Below are 21,189 nucleotides of genomic sequence, written 5' to 3' on the forward strand. Positions count from 1 at the left end.
CAAATTTTGGCGCCGTTACCGGGGAGATTTTCTTGTTTATTTTGTGTTTATTTAATTATTTATTTGTTTAGTTGTTTTTTCTCGTTAATTTGTCCCAAACGAAAATTAAAAAAAAAAGAATTTAAAAAAAAAAATCTTCTCTTTCGTTACTTTTGCATAAATGCTGCAATATATTTTCTTTTCTTTTTTTATGCCTATAACTCGATCTGCTAATAAAAAAATCTTGTCGTACTATCCGGAAATTGAAAGAACTATACACAGGTGGAGGAAACAAGCTTTGAGCAAATTGGAGTTTAGTGATCTGGCTACCAATTCTACCAATTCTGATTTAGAAGAGGAACCCATGGCTCAAAATCGGACTTTAAAAGAGCTTGGAGCTCCAAATTTGGATCAGCAACCTTTATGCATTACTTTTCCCGCTCTGGACGCTAATATACAATTTGAACTAAAATCTGGGTTAATTCATCTTTTGCCTTCTTTTCATGGACTTGCAGGTGAAGATCCGCACAAACACTTAAAGGAATTTCATGTGGTGTGTTCAAGTATGAAACCCACAGGGGTTACTGAGGAACACATCAAGTTGAGAGCCTTTCCCTTTTCGTTGAAAGATTCAGCGAAGGATTGGCTATACTATCTACCTTCTGGGAGCATCACCACATGGAATAACTTGAAGACAATGTTCCTTGAAAAATATTTCCCAGCTTCAAGGGCGGCCAACATTAGAAAGGAAATATGTGGTATACGGCAAAACAATGGAGAGTCATTGTATGAATATTGGGAGCATTTCAAAAAGTTATGTGCAAGCTGCCCACACCATCAAATCAGTGATCAATTACTCATTCAATACTTTTATGAAGGACTTTTTCCGACTGATAGGAGCATGATTGATGCCGCGAGCGGTGGTGCTTTAGTTGACAAGACACCGGACGCTGCAAGAACTCTAATTGCAAACATAGCTGCAAATTCTCAACAGTTTGGCAATAGACTTGTCCAACCGTCTAAGCAAGTGAATGAGGTAAATATTTCTGCTCTTGAACAACAAATTACTGGTTTAACTACTCTTGTTCGTCAATTAGCAGTAGGCAATATGCAAACTGTAAAAGCATGTGGAATTTGCTCGGTAGTTGGGCACCAAACTGATGCCTGCCCAACTCTTCAAGAAGAACCTACTGAACAAGTTAACATGGCTGGAGGTTTTCCTGGGCAACCTCAAGGTAAGTATGATCCATTTTCTAACAAATATAATCCTGGATGGAGGGATCACCCAAACCTTAGTTATGGGAACTCACAAGGAAACCAGTTTGTTCAGAATCGCCCCAATTTTCAGCAGTATAGACAACCATTTCCTTCCAAACAACAACCAGTCCAAAGCTCTAGCGCAGGTATGAATTTAGAAGAAATTGTTTAAACCCTTGCTACTAACACTTTACAGTTTCAGCAGGAAACACAACAATTTCAACAAGAAACAAGAGCTAGTATTCAAGAAACGAAGGCTAGTATTCAGAACTTGGAAAGGCAGATGGGTCAACTAGCGACTACGGTAAGTCGGTTGGAATCACAGAGTTCTGGCAAACTACCCTCGCAAACGGTGGTTAATCCAAGAGAAAATGCAAGTGCAATTGTGTTGAGAAGTGGTAAGGAAATTGAAGGGCCTGCGGTTGCTACCCCATCAGTGAACCAAGAAAAAGAGGGAACTAACAACAATGAAAAATCTCAAGGTAAGTCTCGCAACCCTACTGATTATGAACCAGTTCCCCCATTCCCCCAAGCTTTGTCAGAATCTATAAAAGGAACGAAAGATGAAGAGTTATATGAAACTTTCAAAAATTGTGAAGTGAATATTCCATTACTTGATGCAATAAAACAAGTTCCTAGATATGCTAAATTCTTAAAGGAGTTGTGTACAACAAAAAGGACACAAAAGTAAAAAAAAAGGGTGAGAAAGTGCTAATGGGTAAGAATGTTTCTGCTGTGATTCAAAGCAAGCTTCCTGAAAAATGCAAGGATCCAGGTATGTTTACTATTCCTTGTATGATAGGCGATACTAAACTTGAGAAAGCCATGCTAGACTTAGGAGCATCTATTAATGTTATGCCATATTCTGTGTATGCCTCTTTAAAACTTGGACCTTTGAATGAAACTAGTGTAGTTATCCAGTTGGCTGATAGGTCTAATGCATACCCCAAGGGTGTAATTGAAGATGTATTGTTGCAAGTTAATAATTTAATCTTCCCTACTGATTTCTATGTGCTAGATATGGAAAATAATGATCATTCTGCACCTATTCTGTTAGGAAGACCATTTTTAAAAACTGCAAAAACAAAAATTGATATTCACAGTGGTACACTTACTATGGAATTTGATGGTAATGTTGTTACATTCAATATTTATGATGCTATGAAATACCCTGGGGGTGATAACTCTGCTTATTCTGTTGATATTATTGATTCATTGGTTGAAGAAGTTTTTGAATTTCATGGTGAAGATAAATTAGAAGTTGTTATTTGTGAACACCTTGAAAAAGGAAATAATGAGTTTTCTCTGAGTGCCAATTTACATGAAGTTATTGCATCATTGAATCATTGTCCCAAATTGCACCAACAAAATAATGTTTCTTATATGGCTTTACCTGTCTCTATCAAAAAATTGTTACCATCTGTCGTGCAGGCACCTATCCCTGAGTTGAAGCCTCTTCCCAACCATCTTAAATATGCTTTCTTAGGAGAAAATAAAACATTGCCAGTCATAATTTCAACTAAACTCTCTGCAATAGAAGAGGAAAAACTTGTCCAAGTGCTAAAAGAACACAAAACTGCCATTGGGTGGACAATTGCAGATATCAAAGGGATAAGTCCATCCACTTGCATGCACCGAATTCTTCTAGAGGAAGGAGCAAAACCATCTCGTCAACCACAAAGAAGGCTAAACCCGCCCATGATGGAAGTAGTCAAGGAAGAGGTCCTCAAACTCCTTGGAGCTGGGATAATCTATCCTATTTCAGATAGCAAATGGGTTAGCCCAACTCAAGTGGTTCCTAAGAAAACAGGGATTACAGTTGTCAGAAATCAAAATAATGAACTTGTCCCCACTCGTATTCAAAATGGGTGGCGAGTTTGTATAGACTATAGGAAGTTGAATGCTGTTACAAGAAAAGATCACTTCCCTTTACCGTTTATTGACCAAATGCTAGAAAGGTTGGCCGGTCGCTCTTATTTTTGTTTTCTTGATGGTTATTCAGGTTATTTCCAGATTCCAATCGCTCCGGAAGACCAGGAAAAGACGACTTTTACATGTCCCTTCGGCACTTTTGCATATCGACGCATGCCGTTTGGCCTCTGTAATGCCCCGGGTACCTTTCAGAGGTGTATGGTTAGCATATTTTCTGATTATGTTGGGCATATGATTGAAGTTTTCATGGATGATTTTACAGTTTATGGCGACTCTTTTGACTCCTGCTTACATAACCTTTCACTTATTTTGAAAAGATGCATAGAGAGTAATCTTGTGTTAAATTCTGAAAAATGTCATTTTATGGTTAATCAAGGTAATGTTTTGGGGCATGTTATTTCATCTAGTGGGATTGAGGTTGATAAAGCCAAAGTTGATATTATAGAGTCTCTGCCTTATCCTACTACTGTGCGGGAAGTCCGCTCTTTTCTTGGACATTCAGGTTTTTACCGAAGGTTTATCAAAGACTTCTCGAAAATAGCACTACCTTTATGCAAATTGTTGCAGAAAGAGACATCCTTTGAGTTTGACAAAAAGTGTAAGGGAGCATTTGACGAATTGAAGGAGTTGTTGACGTCTGCGCCGATCATTCAGCCACCTAACTGGAACTACCCATTTGAGATTATGTGTGATGCAAGTGATCACGCAGTAGGGGCTGTGTTGGGCCAAAAGATCGGGAAATCATCCCATGTTATTTATTATGCTTCTAGGACTTTAAATGATGCTCAGAAAAACTATTCTACTATAGAAAAAGAACTTTTAGCCATTGTTTTTTCTTTAGAAAAATTTAGGTCTTATTTGCTGGGCACAAAAGTTATTGTTTATTCTGACCATGCAGCTCTTCGCTACTTGATGCAAAAGAAGGAAGCCAAACCACGATTAATAAGATGGATACTCCTCTTAAGTGAGTTTGATGTGGAGATCAAAGATAAGAAGGGGTCAGAAAATCTTGTGGCCGATCATTTGAGTCGGTTGGTACACATTGAACTGAACCTCCACTGCGAGAAGCATTCCCTGATGAGCACCTATTGGCTGCAACTGTGGTTTTACCTTGGTATGCTAACATAGTCAACTTTTTGGTTGCTAACAAGTTTCCTTTTGATTCCTCTAAGGCACAAAAAGATAAAATCAGGAGTAATGCCAAGTACTATGTATGGGATGAACCGTACCTCTGGAAACATTGTGCTGACCAAGTGGTAAGGCGGTGTGTACCTGATGATGAAATTGCTTCAATCCTTACCTTTTGTCATTATTATGCTTGTGGAGGCCACTTTGGTGCTAAGAGAACAGCAAGGAAGGTATTGGAGTCTGGATTTTATTGGCCAACTTTGTTTAAAGATTCATACTCATTTGTCAAGTGTTGTGATGCTTGCCAAAAGTCAGGTAATTTATCCCGGAGAAATGAAATGCCACAAACTCCGGTCCTATTTTGTGAGGTCTTTGATGTTTGGGGCATTGATTTTATGGGCCCATTTCCTGTATCTTTTGGTTTTGTTTATATTTTACTTGCTGTTGATTATGTTTCAAAGTGGGTGGAAGCTAAAGCCACCAGGACTGATGATTCTAAAGTTGTTGCAGATTTTATCAAATCTAACATCTTTTCCAGGTTTGGCATTCCAAGGGCTATAATAAGTGATCAGGGTACTCACTTTTGTAATCGCACCATCGAAGCTTTGCTTAAAAAGTATCATGTCACCCATAAGGTGTCAACTGCCTACCACCCGCAGACTAACGGGCAAGCAGAGGTATCCAACCGAGAAGTAAAGTCAATCCTTGAGAAAACAGTCAACCCAAACAGGAAGGATTGGAGTTTGCGATTAGATGATGCATTATGGGCGTACAGAACCGCATACAAAACACCTATTGGTATGTCCCCTTATCGCATTGTGTTTGGGAAAGCTTGTCACCTCCCCGTCGAGTTGGAACACAAAGCTTATTGGGCTGTCAAGAGCTTTAATATGAACATTGATGAAAGTGGCCTACACCGGAAGTTGCAACTTTCTGAGTTGGAGGAGATTCGCAATGAGGCCTACGAGAATTCAAGAATCTATAAAGAAAAGACAAAAGCATTTCATGACAAGATGCTTTTGAGAAAGGAATTTTCAATTGGACAAAAAGTCCTACTCTTCCAGTCACGTCTTCGGCTATTCCCAGGTAAGTTACGTTCTCGATGGGTTGGTCCATTTATTATCACTAACATTTTTCCTCATGGTGCGATAGAGATTCAAAGTTTACAGACTTCTAAGATATTCAAGGTGAATGGTCATCAGCTTAAACCCTACCATGAAGGGGCTCAAGTTGATTATATTGTCGATATACTTCTTGAAGATCCCAGCTACTTTGAATAATATGCACAACTAGAAGGGGAGTTTGTTCTATTCTCTTTTTCTTAATCGTTATTTTTCATTTAATAATCCTTTTCTGCATGTTTTTATTCAACATTGGGGACAATGTTGGTAATAAGTGTGGGAGGAGGAGATTTAGTTTTAGTTTTATTATTTCTCTGCTTAATTTAGTTTTATTGTTTGTTTGATTAATTTAGTTTTATTGTTTGTTTGCTTATGTCAAAAAAAAAAATTTATTATTTATTTTTCTTATTTCATAATTTTCAAAAAATATTTTACTATTATTTTATGCAAAATAAGTATTATTTTGAAAAATAATATTTTTTTCTTTCTTGGAATGCATAACATGATTGAATAAATAGTTTGGCAAGTTGTGATTAGTTTGTTAGCATCTCTTGTTTGATATGTAGTGGCTATATTGAGTAAGCAATAAACCTGTGAGTGTTTTGAGCCACTGACTGACACTTCGGTCTTATTTTCTTTCTTTTGTGTGATTTCTTCCATAATTTTGTTTCTCTAGAACTTGCCTTGATTCTCTTTTAAAGCTAATTAGACCATGCATAATTCAAATGTGATTAAGGCCATTATTTGACTTTGAGCCTCACTAGCCAAATAACCGGTTTGTCCTATGATTTATTTCCCTTTGTTAACCACTTTGAGCTTTATGGCCATTCCTTTCTTTATTTTGGACCACATTACAAGCCTTTTATATCTAAAATAATGCCTTCACCCAGCTAAATAACTAGTGGAGCAAATTTTGGATTATTTTTGTAATCTACGTGAGGTTGGGAAGGATAAGTGTGGGGGAGATCACTTACTCTTATTAATATGATTGAGAGTGAGGAGAGTTGTATCTTCGTTGCCAATATGTCGTTGGTCTTCTATGAAAAAAGAAAAGAGGAAGCAGTTCACGAGCGATTCAAAAAAAAAAAAAAAAAAAAGCATGAAAAATTGAAAAAAAAATGAAATGGAAAAATGAAGAATATACGTTTGAAAAAGAAGAATATTGCTGAAAATTTATGAGAAAATGAAAAAGAATCAGCAATTGATTTTGAGTTGAAGTTACTTCTAAATAAATGAAGTAAGGGGAAATTCTGGTAATACTGAGGAAGCATTCTGTACCTCAATGGGATGTGTTTTTTTGATTGGAAATTGAGGGTGTTGGATTACTTGTATTTATTTGTTCCTCTAGTTTGAAGCTTTTGTTTAAGCTAATTTCCTAAAAATTCCCTACCTTAACCCTAGCCCCATTACAACCTGTGAAAAGTCCTTATGATTTGTGTCATGCATGACTCTTGTAGTGGTGATTGAGAAGATATGCAAGCCTATGGTAGATCAATTTTATAGGAATGAACTTGAGTGAAATTTATACCCATCAAACACTTGAGTGATGAGTGATATTCCTGTGAGGGCTTACTTATTTAGTTTTCTCCATTTTCAAACAGGGTGCTAACTTATTAATTACAGGGTGCTTCAGATTGTTGTTCATGATATGTTATGAGTTTTGGGAATTTCATTTCTTTTTACTTCGCAAATAACATTTTTTGCTTGGGGACAAGCAAATGTCTTAGTGTGGGGGAATTTGATATGCACATTTTACACTCATATTTTAGGTACATATTTATAATAATTTTTCATTAATTATTTAATATTATCTAATAATTAGTTTTTTTTATATATATAATATATATAATATGTTCTTATATAATATATAATATATAATATATATAATATATAATATATAAATACGTACTACGTACTATGTATTATATATATTATAATAAGCTTTGTACAGTTGTGTGCCAAAAGAAAGCTTCATCAATAGGTCCGCAGATTATGGCGAGGCAGCAGTAGAAAGTTTCAACATATGGCACAAAAATAGGGAATCAGTGGTAGAAAATAACTTAGGTTCGTTTTGGAAAGTGTATAAATAGTGGAAGATTTCTATTTTAAAATATTCATCCTTCCCCTCTCGAATATTCTTTAAGGTTGTTATCAATGTCCATTCGCGGCTAATTTCTTGTTTGGTTTAGTGAATTGAAGCCCCGGAGTTCATTACGCTGTAAGGTTATTTATTTATTTTTATTATATATGTTTCTATGCATTTGAGTATTAAATATTCTTCTAAGTTATTTGAAATAATTGTGTCATTTAATTGCTAGGGAGGCCTACTAGTTATTTATTTGATATAATTATTTGCTATATTAGATAATGTTGTGCTACAAATTACTCTAATATTCAGTAGCAACTGGGTTAATTATTGACGGCTTAGTGATAATTGGACTCGGGTAGAATATTTTCCTAAATTAAATGCAACCGCTTGTGCTTGTGTTATTTAGTTTGTCGGTTTTCCTAGTTCCTATTGCTGCTATTAAATTAAATCTATAGCGCTTGTCTTAGGTTATTTAGTAGTTAGGGGTAATTAAACCGCGTGTGCTTTATTTACCTACAACTAAGGGAAAACAGAAATGAAATAATTTCACGACAAATATTCAATTGCATATTAATTACTTTATTAATCAATGATCAGTGTTAAATTCCGGTGGTGGATCTTTACTAACCAAGGTTTCTTATTATAAGTGTTTTCGATATATTATTTTCACTGTTTATTCGTTCGATTAAATTTCTCGTTTATTTAATTTCTCTTTTATTTAATATTTATTCTCGATATATTCCAAACCCCCCATTATTTCCTTGAGCACAAAAGTTAAACTAGTTACTCCTCGTGGGATCGATCCTTACTCCCGCTACTACGTTTGTAAGGTTTTAATTTGGGAGCCTACGACAGCTCACCAATCTATCAGCCCTAGAATGACTAATAGGAAAAACTGATCTCTTGTGTTTGGCAAAATGACAAGCATCACAAGCAAGATTACATGGCTTAGAAGATTGGTCATGCTTTATTCCATCTAAAAGATGTACTTTATTTATAGGATAATGACCTAATCTATCATGCCACAATTGTAAAGATATACCATTACAGTGAATGTCAACTTTTTTATTCTCACAATGGAGCTTTCTTCTGATTGGAGGGTGAGTCAGCAGGTATAATCCATCCCTTTCTCTAGCAAAACCACACACTGTCCCATGGAGACCCTGAATAGTGCATGAATTAACATCCATAATGATTGTACATGGTGTTTCTTTTGTCAGTTTACTAGCAGAAATAATGTTGAAAGTAAATGAGGGAATACACAGAACCTTTGTCAACAATATACCCTGATGCAATCTGATTTCCCCAATATAACTGACATTTACAGTTTCCCCATTGGGCAACTTCACAAAAACAGCATGCACTGGTTCGCATTTCTCAAAGTACTCTAGGGAACAGATGATATGATCTGTGGCCCCTGAGTCAACAATCCAAATTCTAGGAGAGATAGCATTATTAACAAAAGAGTTGAGAATAAAGCTACCTTCACATGAATCATCAGGAGGGTTTTTAGGAGCAGACTTCATCCCTGAGCTGCTCACTCTTACAGCAGAGCTAGTTGAAGCCTGGATTCCCTGATTTTGATTTTGCATAAAATTCATCAACCTTTGAAATTGATCAGTTGTCAAGCCTAGATCAGCACTTTGGCTTGTGAAAGAGTTTGCAGACTGCTGAGCCAAAGAGTTTGCAGACTGCTGAGCTTCTTGACTTTGTCTATTTCTAGCTTTATAACCAGGTATCCATCCAGGGGGATATCCATGTTTTTTGTAGCATTTCTCAACAGTATGCCCATTCATACCACAATATGTGCACTTAGGTACATTTCTTCCTCCACTACTGTTAAACTTCCTCTTATTATTTGCTTCTGTAGCTGCTACAAAAGCCTGTTCATCTGAGATTTGAGTCCCAATATTCTGAACAGCATTAGACTGGACCAAGTCACTGTTCCTCTGCACAATGGATCCATTTAGCTTCCTCTCAAGTTTCAAAGCCATGTTAAGGACCTTCTCCATATCAGGAATGGGATCCATAACTAGTACCCCTGACTTTATAGTCTCAAAGTCATCACTGAGTCCATCTAAGAACCTGATGACCTGGTTATCTGCTCTCTCTTTCTGCATCTTGCTCAGGAGGTTACAAGTGCATCTAAGGGAGCATTCACACACCAACAAAGGTCTCATAGCATTCAATTTTTCCCATAATGCACTACACTTTGTAAAGTACTCATTGACAGTCAAATTACCTTGTGTATTTCTATAAATTTGATTCTGTAGTTCTGCAATCCTATGAGGATCAGCTTGCGAGTATCTCCTCTTGAGTGCTTTCCAAATATCAGCAGCCACTTCATAATACATCACTGTTTCAGCAATATTTGAACTAATAGACTTCAGTAACCATGAGCAGACAATGGTATTGCATCTTCTCCAGACGAGATGTCTCGGATCAGCTTCACCTGGATCCGGAATTGATCCTGTTGCAAATCCTAATTTGTTCTTAACTTCTAGGGCTATCTTCATAGACCTACTCCATGAAGCATAATTGTGCTCGGACAAGGGAGGAGACACGAGAATCAGGTTCGGATTCTCGGTGATGTGCACATACAACGGATCGTCAAATTCATCACTCCGTTGAGCTGGATTTTGGCTAACTGGAGTTTGGCAAACTGGAATTTGATTCGCTGGATTCGGAATTGGTCCGGTTGAAGCTTCTCCGCCGGCTCCATTACTTCCAATCACTGCGGTGGCGTAGCTATGGCGTCGCTCTGATACCATGATGGAAAGTAAAGTGCATGCTATGTTGAGCTAAGAATGAAGCAGAACACTCTCATTATTGATTGAAGAAGAAGTATCAAGAAGGAAACAGAAGGTGATGGCTGCTACTTAAAGAAGACCATGGTCCACAGTAATAACGGTCCACAGTAATAACAGACAAACAAAGGAAAAGACAACTTTGCCCTATTAATGTCCATACAGATTATGAGCTGGACTTGGTTTAGCATATGGTTACTTTGTCATAGTTTTAGGAATGTTTTTTCTCTTTTCCAACGAATGTTCTACTTTTGGCATCTCATGTTTCCGTGGAATAGAATGTATTTGCATTACACTTGGTCAATCCCCTGAAGAGCTTACAGATTTTAGCTATTTATTTTTTACTTGCATTGTAATGGCTTCTTTATGCTACATTCTAATTTTGTGATTGTGACCTCGTGAAAAACAATAAATTTGGCTTGGAGAGAGAAGACAGAAAGTCTCAAAGTTAAAATTTGAAAACGGCAATTAAACGAGAGAGACCTAAAAATTAAAATCCATCATTTGTGTCAAATTAAAGATGATTTTAGAACTAACATCCAATTGAGCTCCCATCCAAAACATATGCAATTCGATCTTTCTTGCTTAAATAAGAGAAATTGTATCTCATTGAACAAATAGAGCATATGAATATCCTTTCCCTTTTAAGCATAATATCTACATTTAAAGCACATAATTGATCTATTCATGCACTAAAATATGCATAACAAAATAGCACAAATAAACACTTATTATAAGCCAAACCAACGATTCACTATTTCATGCAATAGTACATGTAAAATTATTTTGAGTGAATTTCATTTTTGGTCATACTGTTATAGGGGTCATTCCAATTTTAGTCTACCATAATTATTTTTTCCACATTGCGTCCACTATTATTAAAAGTGTTCCAATTTTAATCCACAAAACTTCTTAAAGTGGACTAAAATTGGAACATTTTTAATAATAGTGGACGCAATGTGGCAAAAATAATTATGGTGAACTAAAATTGGAAAAGCCTCTATAACAATAGGACCAAAAATGGAATTCACTCGATTATTTTTTATAAAAGTACATGTAAAATTATGATTAGGCTTTGATTGGAAGTCATTGACAAAGGTCCATAGCCAAAGAGAGGGAGGGGGTTATTTTTGTTGGAAAAATAGCATTAAAATGATATTTTGAGTGCTTATTTTGTGGTACAAATATATGTGGGATCCACTTCCGATTTGGGTCGGGTCAATGTGGATTCGGGTTCTTCGTAGTGAGACGAAGAATTTGATATAATGTACGCTCAAAATGAGTAATAGGTGAATGAGAAATTGATTCTCAAAGTGAACCTATTTGAGAGAAGTCAAAAAACTTATGTTTAGATGCTAATTAAAATTAGCATTCTAATAACTTTCGTTGCACTGCACGAAAGTTGGTGGTGTAAGCTTAAGGGGATTAAGCTTTGAAAGCGTAAATATAAAGTTTTGGATTTGGGATGCACCTTTCTGGCTTAATGATGCATTGACGAAAGGTGTAGCACGAAAGTTCATTTAGTTATGTAAGATTAAATGGATTAATTAAGCTTTGAAATGCTTAATCAACTAAGCACGAGAGATTAAGCTTTGGGAAAAGCTTAAAGTGGAATTTGGGATTTAAAGCACAAATTTCGTGCTTTTGATCACAGTTTCGTGTTTGGGAGAAATGAGCTCCTTTCGTGAGCTCATTTCGTGCTGCACCATTTCGGTGCTTGCGAACCACTCGGGTGTGGTTTCCGGTCCCAATTTGTCAAACTTTCGGGTTTGTACGGACTTCTCGGTCACTCAGATATTTTTGAAACTGGTCGTTATGGTCGGTACGAATTAATCGGATATTAAGTTCGTGACCGTTGATATTATTTCGATAATAAGAACGACCGTTTCAAACGTTATAATTCAATTTTTAAATTGAATTTATGTTGGTTAATGTGTCATGATGATGCTATTTAGTACCAATCTCCTATATAAAGATGTGGTGGGAGCAACCTTTTTGAACACAATGTTAGAAAGAAAGTGAGAAACAACACAAGAACACACACAAAGAAATTCTCTTTTCCTCTCAAAATTCTGCTCCTACTCCATTCTTGAAGCTGTGTTTTGCCCGTGCTCTTGTTCGCCGGGTTCGTTCGTTTGGGTGCTCAAACGTCGAACCGTTGTACGTTTTATCCTGGGAAACCTAGGCCACAACGCTCCTAGCACTTTTGGGAGGTGGCAAATAAGGTTTTAAGGAAAGACAGGCACTTTGCCTAACTTGTACATTTCTTTCTTCCTTCTCCTTCTTTCTCGTTTGGATTATGCTTTTAAGCAAAAATCCGTTCTTTCTTGTCGTTTTGAAATTATAATCTAAGGATTATATTTTCTTTTGGTTGATATATATTGGTATATCTTTTTCGTAGATATACATGTATATATAACCGTTGGGTCCATTTTATATATATATTTGTGTGTATATATATATATTTCGAATATATATCCAATAATATTATATATATATTTCGTGTGTATATATATAAATATTATTTTACGGATATTAAATCGATTTTGGTTCATTATCACCAACAATTTTTTGGACAGTGTGAGAGAGTATTGGGAGTGTGGCCAAATAGTAGAAAGAAGATAACCCTTCTTGCGTTTTTTTTTTTTTTTTTTTTTTTTTTTTTAAGCGTCAAATAGACCATCGAATTATTAGTGTTTGTGTAATTGGATCATTAAACAAAAAAGTGTGCAATTAAATCATTTAACTTTATAAATTTCATGGTTGAAAAAATGACTAGGTTCTCCTCGAACGCTCGGGGATAACCTCTGTACAGTACAATCAAGGCAACTTGCAATCGTGCACTCACATGGACGAATGGGCTCCACTCCCCTCTCTCTCATTTTATTGCATTCCGCAAAATTGCCCGTCTCTTCTCCTCTCACATTCAAGGTTCAACAGAACATACACATGTGATTTTGTACTCCCCAATAGCCTTGGACTTTGATTCGATGGACTAGTGATGCCTGCAACTCGAGAGGCCATCAAAGGTATTGGCTCTATACATGCAAGGATGATCGATGCTCAACTACACATAATAAAACTCAGTCCACACACAAACATCACATATGTTCTGCAAGCATTATATTGTGTCTCCATATTATATTATTATTTCCTGTTGAATTTTTAAGCACGCGATTTGGATGTATGATAGTGGTTTGTTTCTTTTGGTATGATGAATGTGGAAAAACAGTAGCATTTAGAAGTGATTGATTGTGAAACTAAGGATAGTGTGAGTAGAGGTTGAAAAAATTTTCTGTGAGAAATAATGGAGCAAAATAAGGAGTTAAATATTAAACTCATAATAAATTGATTTAAATATTAAAAATTACCATATAAGATGTCATATCATTTATTTTACATACTTAACTTGAAAGTAACCTGCTAAAAATTCTATCTGCACAGATTTATAGAGTTAAATAGTTTAATTATACATTTTTTTTTAATTTGATAACCCAATTACACAAACACTAATAGTTCGATGGCTTATTTGCAAGGTTGCAGTAGGCGCTAGGCGCTAGTCGGGCGCCCGGGCAGCGCCTAAGCGGCCTCGGCGGAATCTAGGCGCCTTTAGGCGGGTGCCAAAAAAAACAGTGGCAGACTTGCAGTTTGACAATTTTAATGAGGTTGTGTTCAACATTCAATCAAATATCACATCCAAATAAATGAAATAATTATAATTCATAAGTCATAACTTCAAAACAATATAAAAAATTTAAAATACTCAAATACTTCAATTATCCAAAGATTCAAAGTATCAAACTAGTCTACGGGTGTATATATGTCATAGTATATATATGTACACACACACATATATATAAATAAATAAATATATAAATAAATAAATAAATAAATATATATATATATATATATATATATATATAATTGCACTCAGGTGCGAATGCTTCGCCCATGCGCGAAATAGGAATAGATTCTGTCCGTCCACGTGTCCAGATCTAATGGATGAGAAACACTGATTTTTAAAAAAAAACGCGGTGGTATTTTCGTAAATAATTGAACATCGAAGTGCAAGTAAAATGTATTACAAGTGCATGTAAAATGTATTATCTTTGCAAGTAAAAATTTACACTGAACATCAATACTTAGTTGCACCTATAGTTATAAGTAGTTGCACCTATAGTTCTAAGTAGTTACACACATAGTTATAAGTAGTTGCACCTAGGTGTATGAATGTTTGCGAGTGGTTTTCAGGGGTATTACTACCCGCTGAACTCAGATCAATGAATGTTAACAAAGCAAAATTACATGCACTTATAGGTGAAATTACATGCACTTATAGTTATAAGTAGTTGCACCTATAGTTATAAATAGTTGCACATATAGTTATAAGCACACCCAGGTGCATGAATGTTTGCGGAAAGTGAATGCTAACAAGGCAAAATTACATGCACTTATAGGTGAAAGTAGGTGCACCTATAGTTATAAGTAGTTGCACCTATAGTTATAAATAGTTGCACATATAGTTATAAGCACACCCAGGTGCATGAATGTTTGCAGAAAGTGAATGCTAACAAGGCAAAATTACATGCACTTATAGGTGAAAGTAGATGCACTTGTAAGTGATTTTACTTGCACTTCGATGTTCAATTATTTACGAAAATGCCACCGCGTTTTTTTTTAAGTTATTAGATCTGGACACGTGTCGCGCGCTGATTCGTTCGCATTTCCCTCCTGAGCACTTATTTGCACCTGAGTGCATCCATATATATATATATATATATATATATATATATATATATATATATATAGAAAAAAATTTAGCAAGGCCAAGCTGATCGGGTTAACTCGACCGAAATGGACGAGTTATTTCGGCTAAGTTAGACGCTAGGCGGCCAAGTCGGCCGAGTTAGGCGCTAGGCGGACGCCTAGGCGGGCGCCTAGGGGGGAAATTGCCACATTCTAGGGGCGCCTAGCACCAGGGCCGGATTTGAGGCTGTGCAAGCTGGGCTACCGCACAGGGCCCCCAATTTTTTAGGACCCAGTATACCTAATATACCTCAGAAATTAAAAAAAAAATTCAATTAAACGTAAAAAGATTGAGAGGAAGCAGAAGAGTTCAATTCGTATTTGGCAATGTTTCCCAATGTTTCTTCGTAAAAAAAGATTTACAATACCCCAGTTTCCGTTGTTTGTTCCAATTCTTCGTCTCCTTTGGCAATTGGCAAAGGAATATATGGAGGATTGAGAGGAAATAAGGAATCAGAAATTCAGAAGAGTTCAATTCATCTTAGTCTTCTTCAGTGAGTCGACGTCTGCAATCCATCTCAGTCTCTCAGTCAGTGAATCGCTACGTCCACAACTCCACACTCCACGAAATGACACTAACGAACCTCACGAATGGAATTACGGAAATATGGAATCGTCCGCTACTTCAATACTTTGAACCTTCTGCGTTTCTCCATAGCATTGTAGCAAAGTTTAGGATTTAATCATTTTGGTGATTAGCAAACGGTTGCATTTCCGGCAAATCAGCATTCGGCAATCTACCTTGAACAATTGGCCCTGCTGCGTTTCTGGCTTTCTGCCTTCATTGCCTTGAGCCTTCTGGTCAGCAGGTCAGACCCACCGTTTTTTTAATCTTTTTTTGTTTTGTGCTTTTTTTTTTTTTTGTTTTTGTTTTGTTTTGTTTTTGTTTTTTTGTTTTGTTTTTGTTTTTTGTTTTGTTTTGTTTTTTTTTTTTTTTGCGTTTTTTTTTAATAATTTATTCAGTGTTTTTTTAATCAAATTTATTTTGCGTTTTTACAGGCATGTAGAGTATAGACTTAGACTCACAGTGTTTCATTGTTTCAATATGAAGGCAGTAGGCAATATTAGATGAAGAACATAAACAAAAAATTAAGGCTTTTCGATCAGGTTGTTTAAATCCTTTTTCACTTTAAATTTTTAATTTTATATAAATGTAAATTGTGTAATATGTTTGCTCCTTGCCTCTTTGTTAAAGTAGCATATATATTTTCATATTATGGCTCCAAGCATTAGAAAATATGAATCTGGCTATAAACAAATTGTTTGAATTTTTATTCTTTGTATTGAAAAATTATATATTTTACGGTATTGGTTGTAAATATTGCCTTTATACTTTTGATAGGGGTAAAAGGGTTGTAGGGCCTCATTTCTTTACAAGAACGGGGCCACCAAAATCAAAAAACCGGCACTGCCTAGCACCTAGGCGGGGCCTAGACTGATTTTTGCAACAGTGCTTATTTGACCCATTTTTTTTTTCTTCTATTAATAAATGAAATTAGAAGGGTACAATGGTAAAACTACTTCAAAAAATAAATTAAAATGATGAAATCAAGCAATTATTCATTGCATAATGTTGAAATCTATAAAGTACTAAAAACACAATGAAATTGCTTGTAGTATTATTTAGAGATTTATGAAATTGCATGTAGTATTATTTAGAGATTTCTGAAATACCTCATTCGGGATAGAACTTTGGGTGGTGTTGGAACGAGTGGGAAAATATAGTTAATATTATGGTGGAGTAAGTATAATGATCAGTCGTTATATCATAGACCGCGGTGCACGTCAAAAACGACGCCGTTTCTTTAAGTAAAGAAACGGTCCGTCGTTATAGTTAACAGAGTCCGCTTGTTTGGTGTATTAAATACCAATTGACACTACAGTATATCTAAACCGACACTGCAGTTATATCAAAATGATACTGTAGTTATAGTGAAATGAAACTACAGTTTATATAAAATGAAACTGAATAACATTTCACATATTTGAGTGTATATTGTACAATGAAGCTGTAATTATATCAAAATGATCATGTAGTTGTGTTTTAATGAAACTATAGTGTATATAAAATAAAATTAAATAACATTTTTACATATTTGAGTCTATAAATATCGAATGAAACTATAGTTATATCGAAAATGAAACTGTAGTTGTGTTGAACTTAAACTGCAATATGTACAAAATGACACTGAAGAACAGGGTTACTTTTTGCAAAAGGATGCGAAACGGCGGAAAACAAACACTGTTTATTTTCATTTAAAAAAAAAAAGACGCTCGGTGCATGATATAATTTGCTTATAATGATGGAGTAAATATAATTAATAGTGGGAAAATACAATTAATATTATGATGGAGAATCCCTATTAGTACATTTTGAATAATTTTTGAGAAAAACATAGTAAATGTGGAGGAGAGAAGAGGAGGAAAGAGAAAATATGAGATCCTCCGGTAAGAAATGAGTTTTTTTTATGGTCCGCAGCACAAAAAGAGAAGGTGCAATTGCACATCTGCGTGTTTCGGGCACAATAACACCCAACCGGACACGTACAGTACACGCGGCTGGTGGCATGGCGCATCATTACCTCTATTTTTTTCCTTGTGGTAGATTTTTTTTTTTTTTTTTTTTCGTCTTTTTCCCGCATCTCTCTTACTTGGCAGTTGGCATTGGCACCTCACAAATCCCTCCAAAAATCTCACTATTAAAGGATGCCCTGTGATGGTAATTGAGGTTGAGTTGTTGACTTGTTGGTACAGAAGGACCGAAAGGTTTAAGGTTCAAAGGGGTTTGCTAATTGCCAAATAAACAAAAGGTTCATCATTAATAATTCCTTATTCCTTATTATATAATATATTCATCGTTAATAATTCCTTATTATATATAGATGGACGACTCGACGCTAATCTAATCCACAAGTCAACAAGCAAAGCAAAGCCGAAATTAAACATTATTACATTTTCCACCAAATCAATCTCTCACAGCATCAATGAGACTTGTTGAGACTGATGATGCATTGCTCATTGACCCCCCTGCTGAAAATTTGCCGGGACTGGCGGAACCGCCACCATATGCTGCCTCTCCCTCTCCCACGAGGTGGTTGTTCAACCATGGCGATCTCACCTGGAACCCTGTTACGACCGCCGAGAATGATGCTGCTGCGGCGGCGGCGGCGGCGGCGTTGACGGAGTCGGAAATGAGTGAAGAAGGTGAGACGACTAGTGTTTTCCATCATCTACAAACAGATTCTGATAATCACTCCGTTAATACAGACTGCGATTTACTGTTGGATATGGCGGGAGGAATGATGAAGAGCCCCCCAAGGCCAAGGCCAGGGATGAACTTTTGTGGTGAAGAAGCGTTGTTCCATACGCCCGATTTCCACACCGATATGGGGATGGGGGGAGGAATGATGATGAGCATGAGCATGAGCATGAGCCCCCCAAGGATGATGTCCGGTGATTCCATCGGAAATTCCGATCCATTTACATTATGGAATTTTGCAGATCATAGCGAGGTTCAAGAGTTAGAGAATAGGAACGGAATGATGATGATGCCAAATTGGAAGCAGCCGTGTATAGAAGAAGTTGATGCTGGACAGAATCAAAGCCTTGGCATTTGGGCAGCAGAAAACATGGGAGGGATGGTGCAAACACAAAGAAGCGATGATCACTCTGTTAATAATGTAGATGAGTGGTTCCAATTGGCGGGAGGAATGAATTATTCATTGGCGTCCGTTGATGATTCCCTTCCCCTAGGCCTAGGAGGAAGTTTTGAGCCATATAGATTTTTGGATGATAGTCATGATAGGCTAAGTTCGATGAGGGCGACGATTTCATGGATCGCTGTGGATTCTGAACTTCTCTCCCACAAGGAGTTTTGGTTGAATATTGGTGTACAGGCAATGGAAAAAGGATTGCCGGTGGCGGATACAGATGTTAATCTTTTCTGTAAATTTAAGTGTACTACCCTCAGTTTAATACAAGTTGAAATAGGGATGAGGGGAATGTTGATTGAACAAAAATCATTTTCAGAATCACTAAGATGTGATCAATGGGGTGTGTACAGTATAGCCGCGCTTGAATTTTTGAAAAAGGAGTTTGTGGATACTTCCAAAATGGCTTCCCTAGAACTTGAGCATCAGAGTAGTTTGAAAAGGCAGTTTCTAGACAACCTTGAGAGCCTTGTTGCAGAGTTAAAAAAGATTTTCAACCTTAAGAGGGGTCTTGCAGAGTTAGATAAGATTGTCGTCAAAATTGAGAGGCTTCTTCACGAGTTAAAAGAGATTGTCAACCTTGAGAGGCTTGTCGCAGAGTTAAAAAAGATTGTCAACCTTGAAAGGCTTGTTGCAGAGTCAGAAAAGATTGAGAGGCTTCTTCACGTGTTAGAAGAGATTGTCAACCTTAAGAGGCTTGTTGCAGAGTTAGAAAAGATTGAGAGGCTTGTTGACGAGTTAGAAGGGATTGTCAACCTTGAGAGGCTTGTTGACGAGTTAGAAAAGATTTTCATCAACCTTGAGAGGCTTGTTGACGAGTTAGAAGGGATTGTCAACCTTGAGAGGCTTGTTGCAGAGTTAGAAAAGATTTTCGTCAACCTTGAGAGGCTTGCTGACGAGTTAGAAGAGATTGTCGTCAACCTTGAGATGCTTGCTGCAGAGTTAAAAAAGAGTTATACTGTTTGCAATTTGGCAGCAGTATTTGAAGCAGAATGCGGGATGATGCAACTGGACTCACCATGTGAACCCCATATTCCCAAATCCAGTACTGAAACAAATAATAACATTGATGCCAAAGGTGGAAACAGTAGTTCACACAAAACTATCAGCAGGTGCAGGTGGGAGAAAGATCATGGAATTAACCGCCAGGTTCTTCAACAACTGTTTGGTAAGAGTCGCGATGCTGCTGCTAAAACTCTTAAAGGTGAGCTAACACTACAGTTTTATTATATATTTGATGTGGTAGCATTCAGTATTTTCTTAGTGTATAGATAGGTGGTTATTGCTTCAATATATACTTTCTCATAGACTCATTTGCTTTTCTTTAATCTCCCATTATATTATATTGTGCAGTTAGCACTTCTACATTGAAGCGAGCATGTCGGCACTTTGGCATCACTAGATGGCCAAATCACAGTAAGGGAAAAATGCCCAATTGCTCTCTCAACCAAAAACAACATGTACAAGCTGTTAAGAAACATAAAGGAATTCAACCATGTCTTGCTCTGCCTCCTCTACAAGCCACAAATACAAGCCAATGTAACAACATAATGTCTGTCAAGGTAACCTATAAAAATGATACCATAAGGTTTCCACTCTCATCCTCCGCCTCAACTATGAAATATTTGGAGGAGCAATTGGAAACAAAGTTGAAAATATCACTAGAAAATTTTTGTATCAAATATCAAGATGAGGAAGATGAGTGGATTACCTTGACCTGTGATTCGGAATTGTTGCACGGTCTGGATGTGTTGAGATCATGTGGCAAGATGGTAATCAGAATGATGGTCACCCCAAAATTTAACTGATCTGTGGATGCAGGACTTCATTTTGCTCCTTTCCTTCTCCCCTACCTACTTGTATTTCTTCCTTCTGGTGTTGAAACCATTCTAGGTTTGTTTAGTAATTGGTTTCATGTGTTTTCTTCCCTTTGTAATGTTTTATGTACAATATAACATACTCTTGTCCTGAATGGAAGTTTAGAGGTTTGTTCTTCTCTGATCTAATTTAATATTTTAGGCTGGTTCCTTCACTTTTCCAACGAATGTTCTACATTTGGCATCTGATGTCTCTGTGGAATACAATTTATTTGCATTACACTTGGTCAATCCCCTTTATTGGAGTAATAATAGTAATAATAATACCAACTTAAAGTACTCAATAATGGTTATTTCGTATGTCCTACTTGTATATACAACTATGTTTACTTCTTTATGCAGAATTATATATGTCTCAGATCGAATTTCTTGGGTTAAGGCTATCCTGCTGTTTTGATAATTTTGCTCATCATTAAAGTTAATTGAAATACTACCTACCCATTCTGAATAACTCATTTTTGATGGGGCTTAGCTTCACCCCAA

At 36.4% G+C, this 21,189-nt stretch overlaps 2 protein-coding genes and 1 pseudogene across 3 annotated transcripts in view; 2 read left to right on the forward strand and 1 right to left on the reverse strand.

The window, feature by feature from the left end:
* Positions 1-21,189, forward strand: part of LOC109154497 (ADP,ATP carrier protein, mitochondrial-like) — an 83,121-nt gene extending 61,932 nt beyond the window's left edge. Inside the window, exons 6-7 of one of the 2 annotated variants that reach the window (XR_002049724.1) lie at positions 3,776-3,788; positions 21,118-21,188. The gene's annotated coding sequence lies outside the window, so the exon portion shown is untranslated. Of the gene's footprint in view, positions 1-3,775; positions 3,789-21,117 lie in introns of both variants that reach the window. The other variant, XR_002049725.1, reaches the window with a different exon arrangement.
* On the forward strand, positions 1,520-5,576 carry LOC109154375 (annotated as a pseudogene).
* On the reverse strand, positions 8,516-10,277 carry LOC109154377. Its single transcript, XM_019302182.1, has 3 exons — positions 8,775-10,277; positions 8,582-8,669; positions 8,516-8,520 (listed from the first exon to the last, which is right to left on the reverse strand). Exons 1-3 carry the CDS (start codon positions 10,275-10,277, stop codon positions 8,516-8,518), a joined length of 1,596 nt encoding a protein of 531 aa, XP_019157727.1.

Source organism: Ipomoea nil, unplaced genomic scaffold (genome assembly GCF_001879475.1).
Source record: "Ipomoea nil cultivar Tokyo-kokei standard unplaced genomic scaffold, Asagao_1.1 scaffold2647, whole genome shotgun sequence".
NCBI lineage: Eukaryota > Viridiplantae > Streptophyta > Magnoliopsida > Solanales > Convolvulaceae > Ipomoea > Ipomoea nil.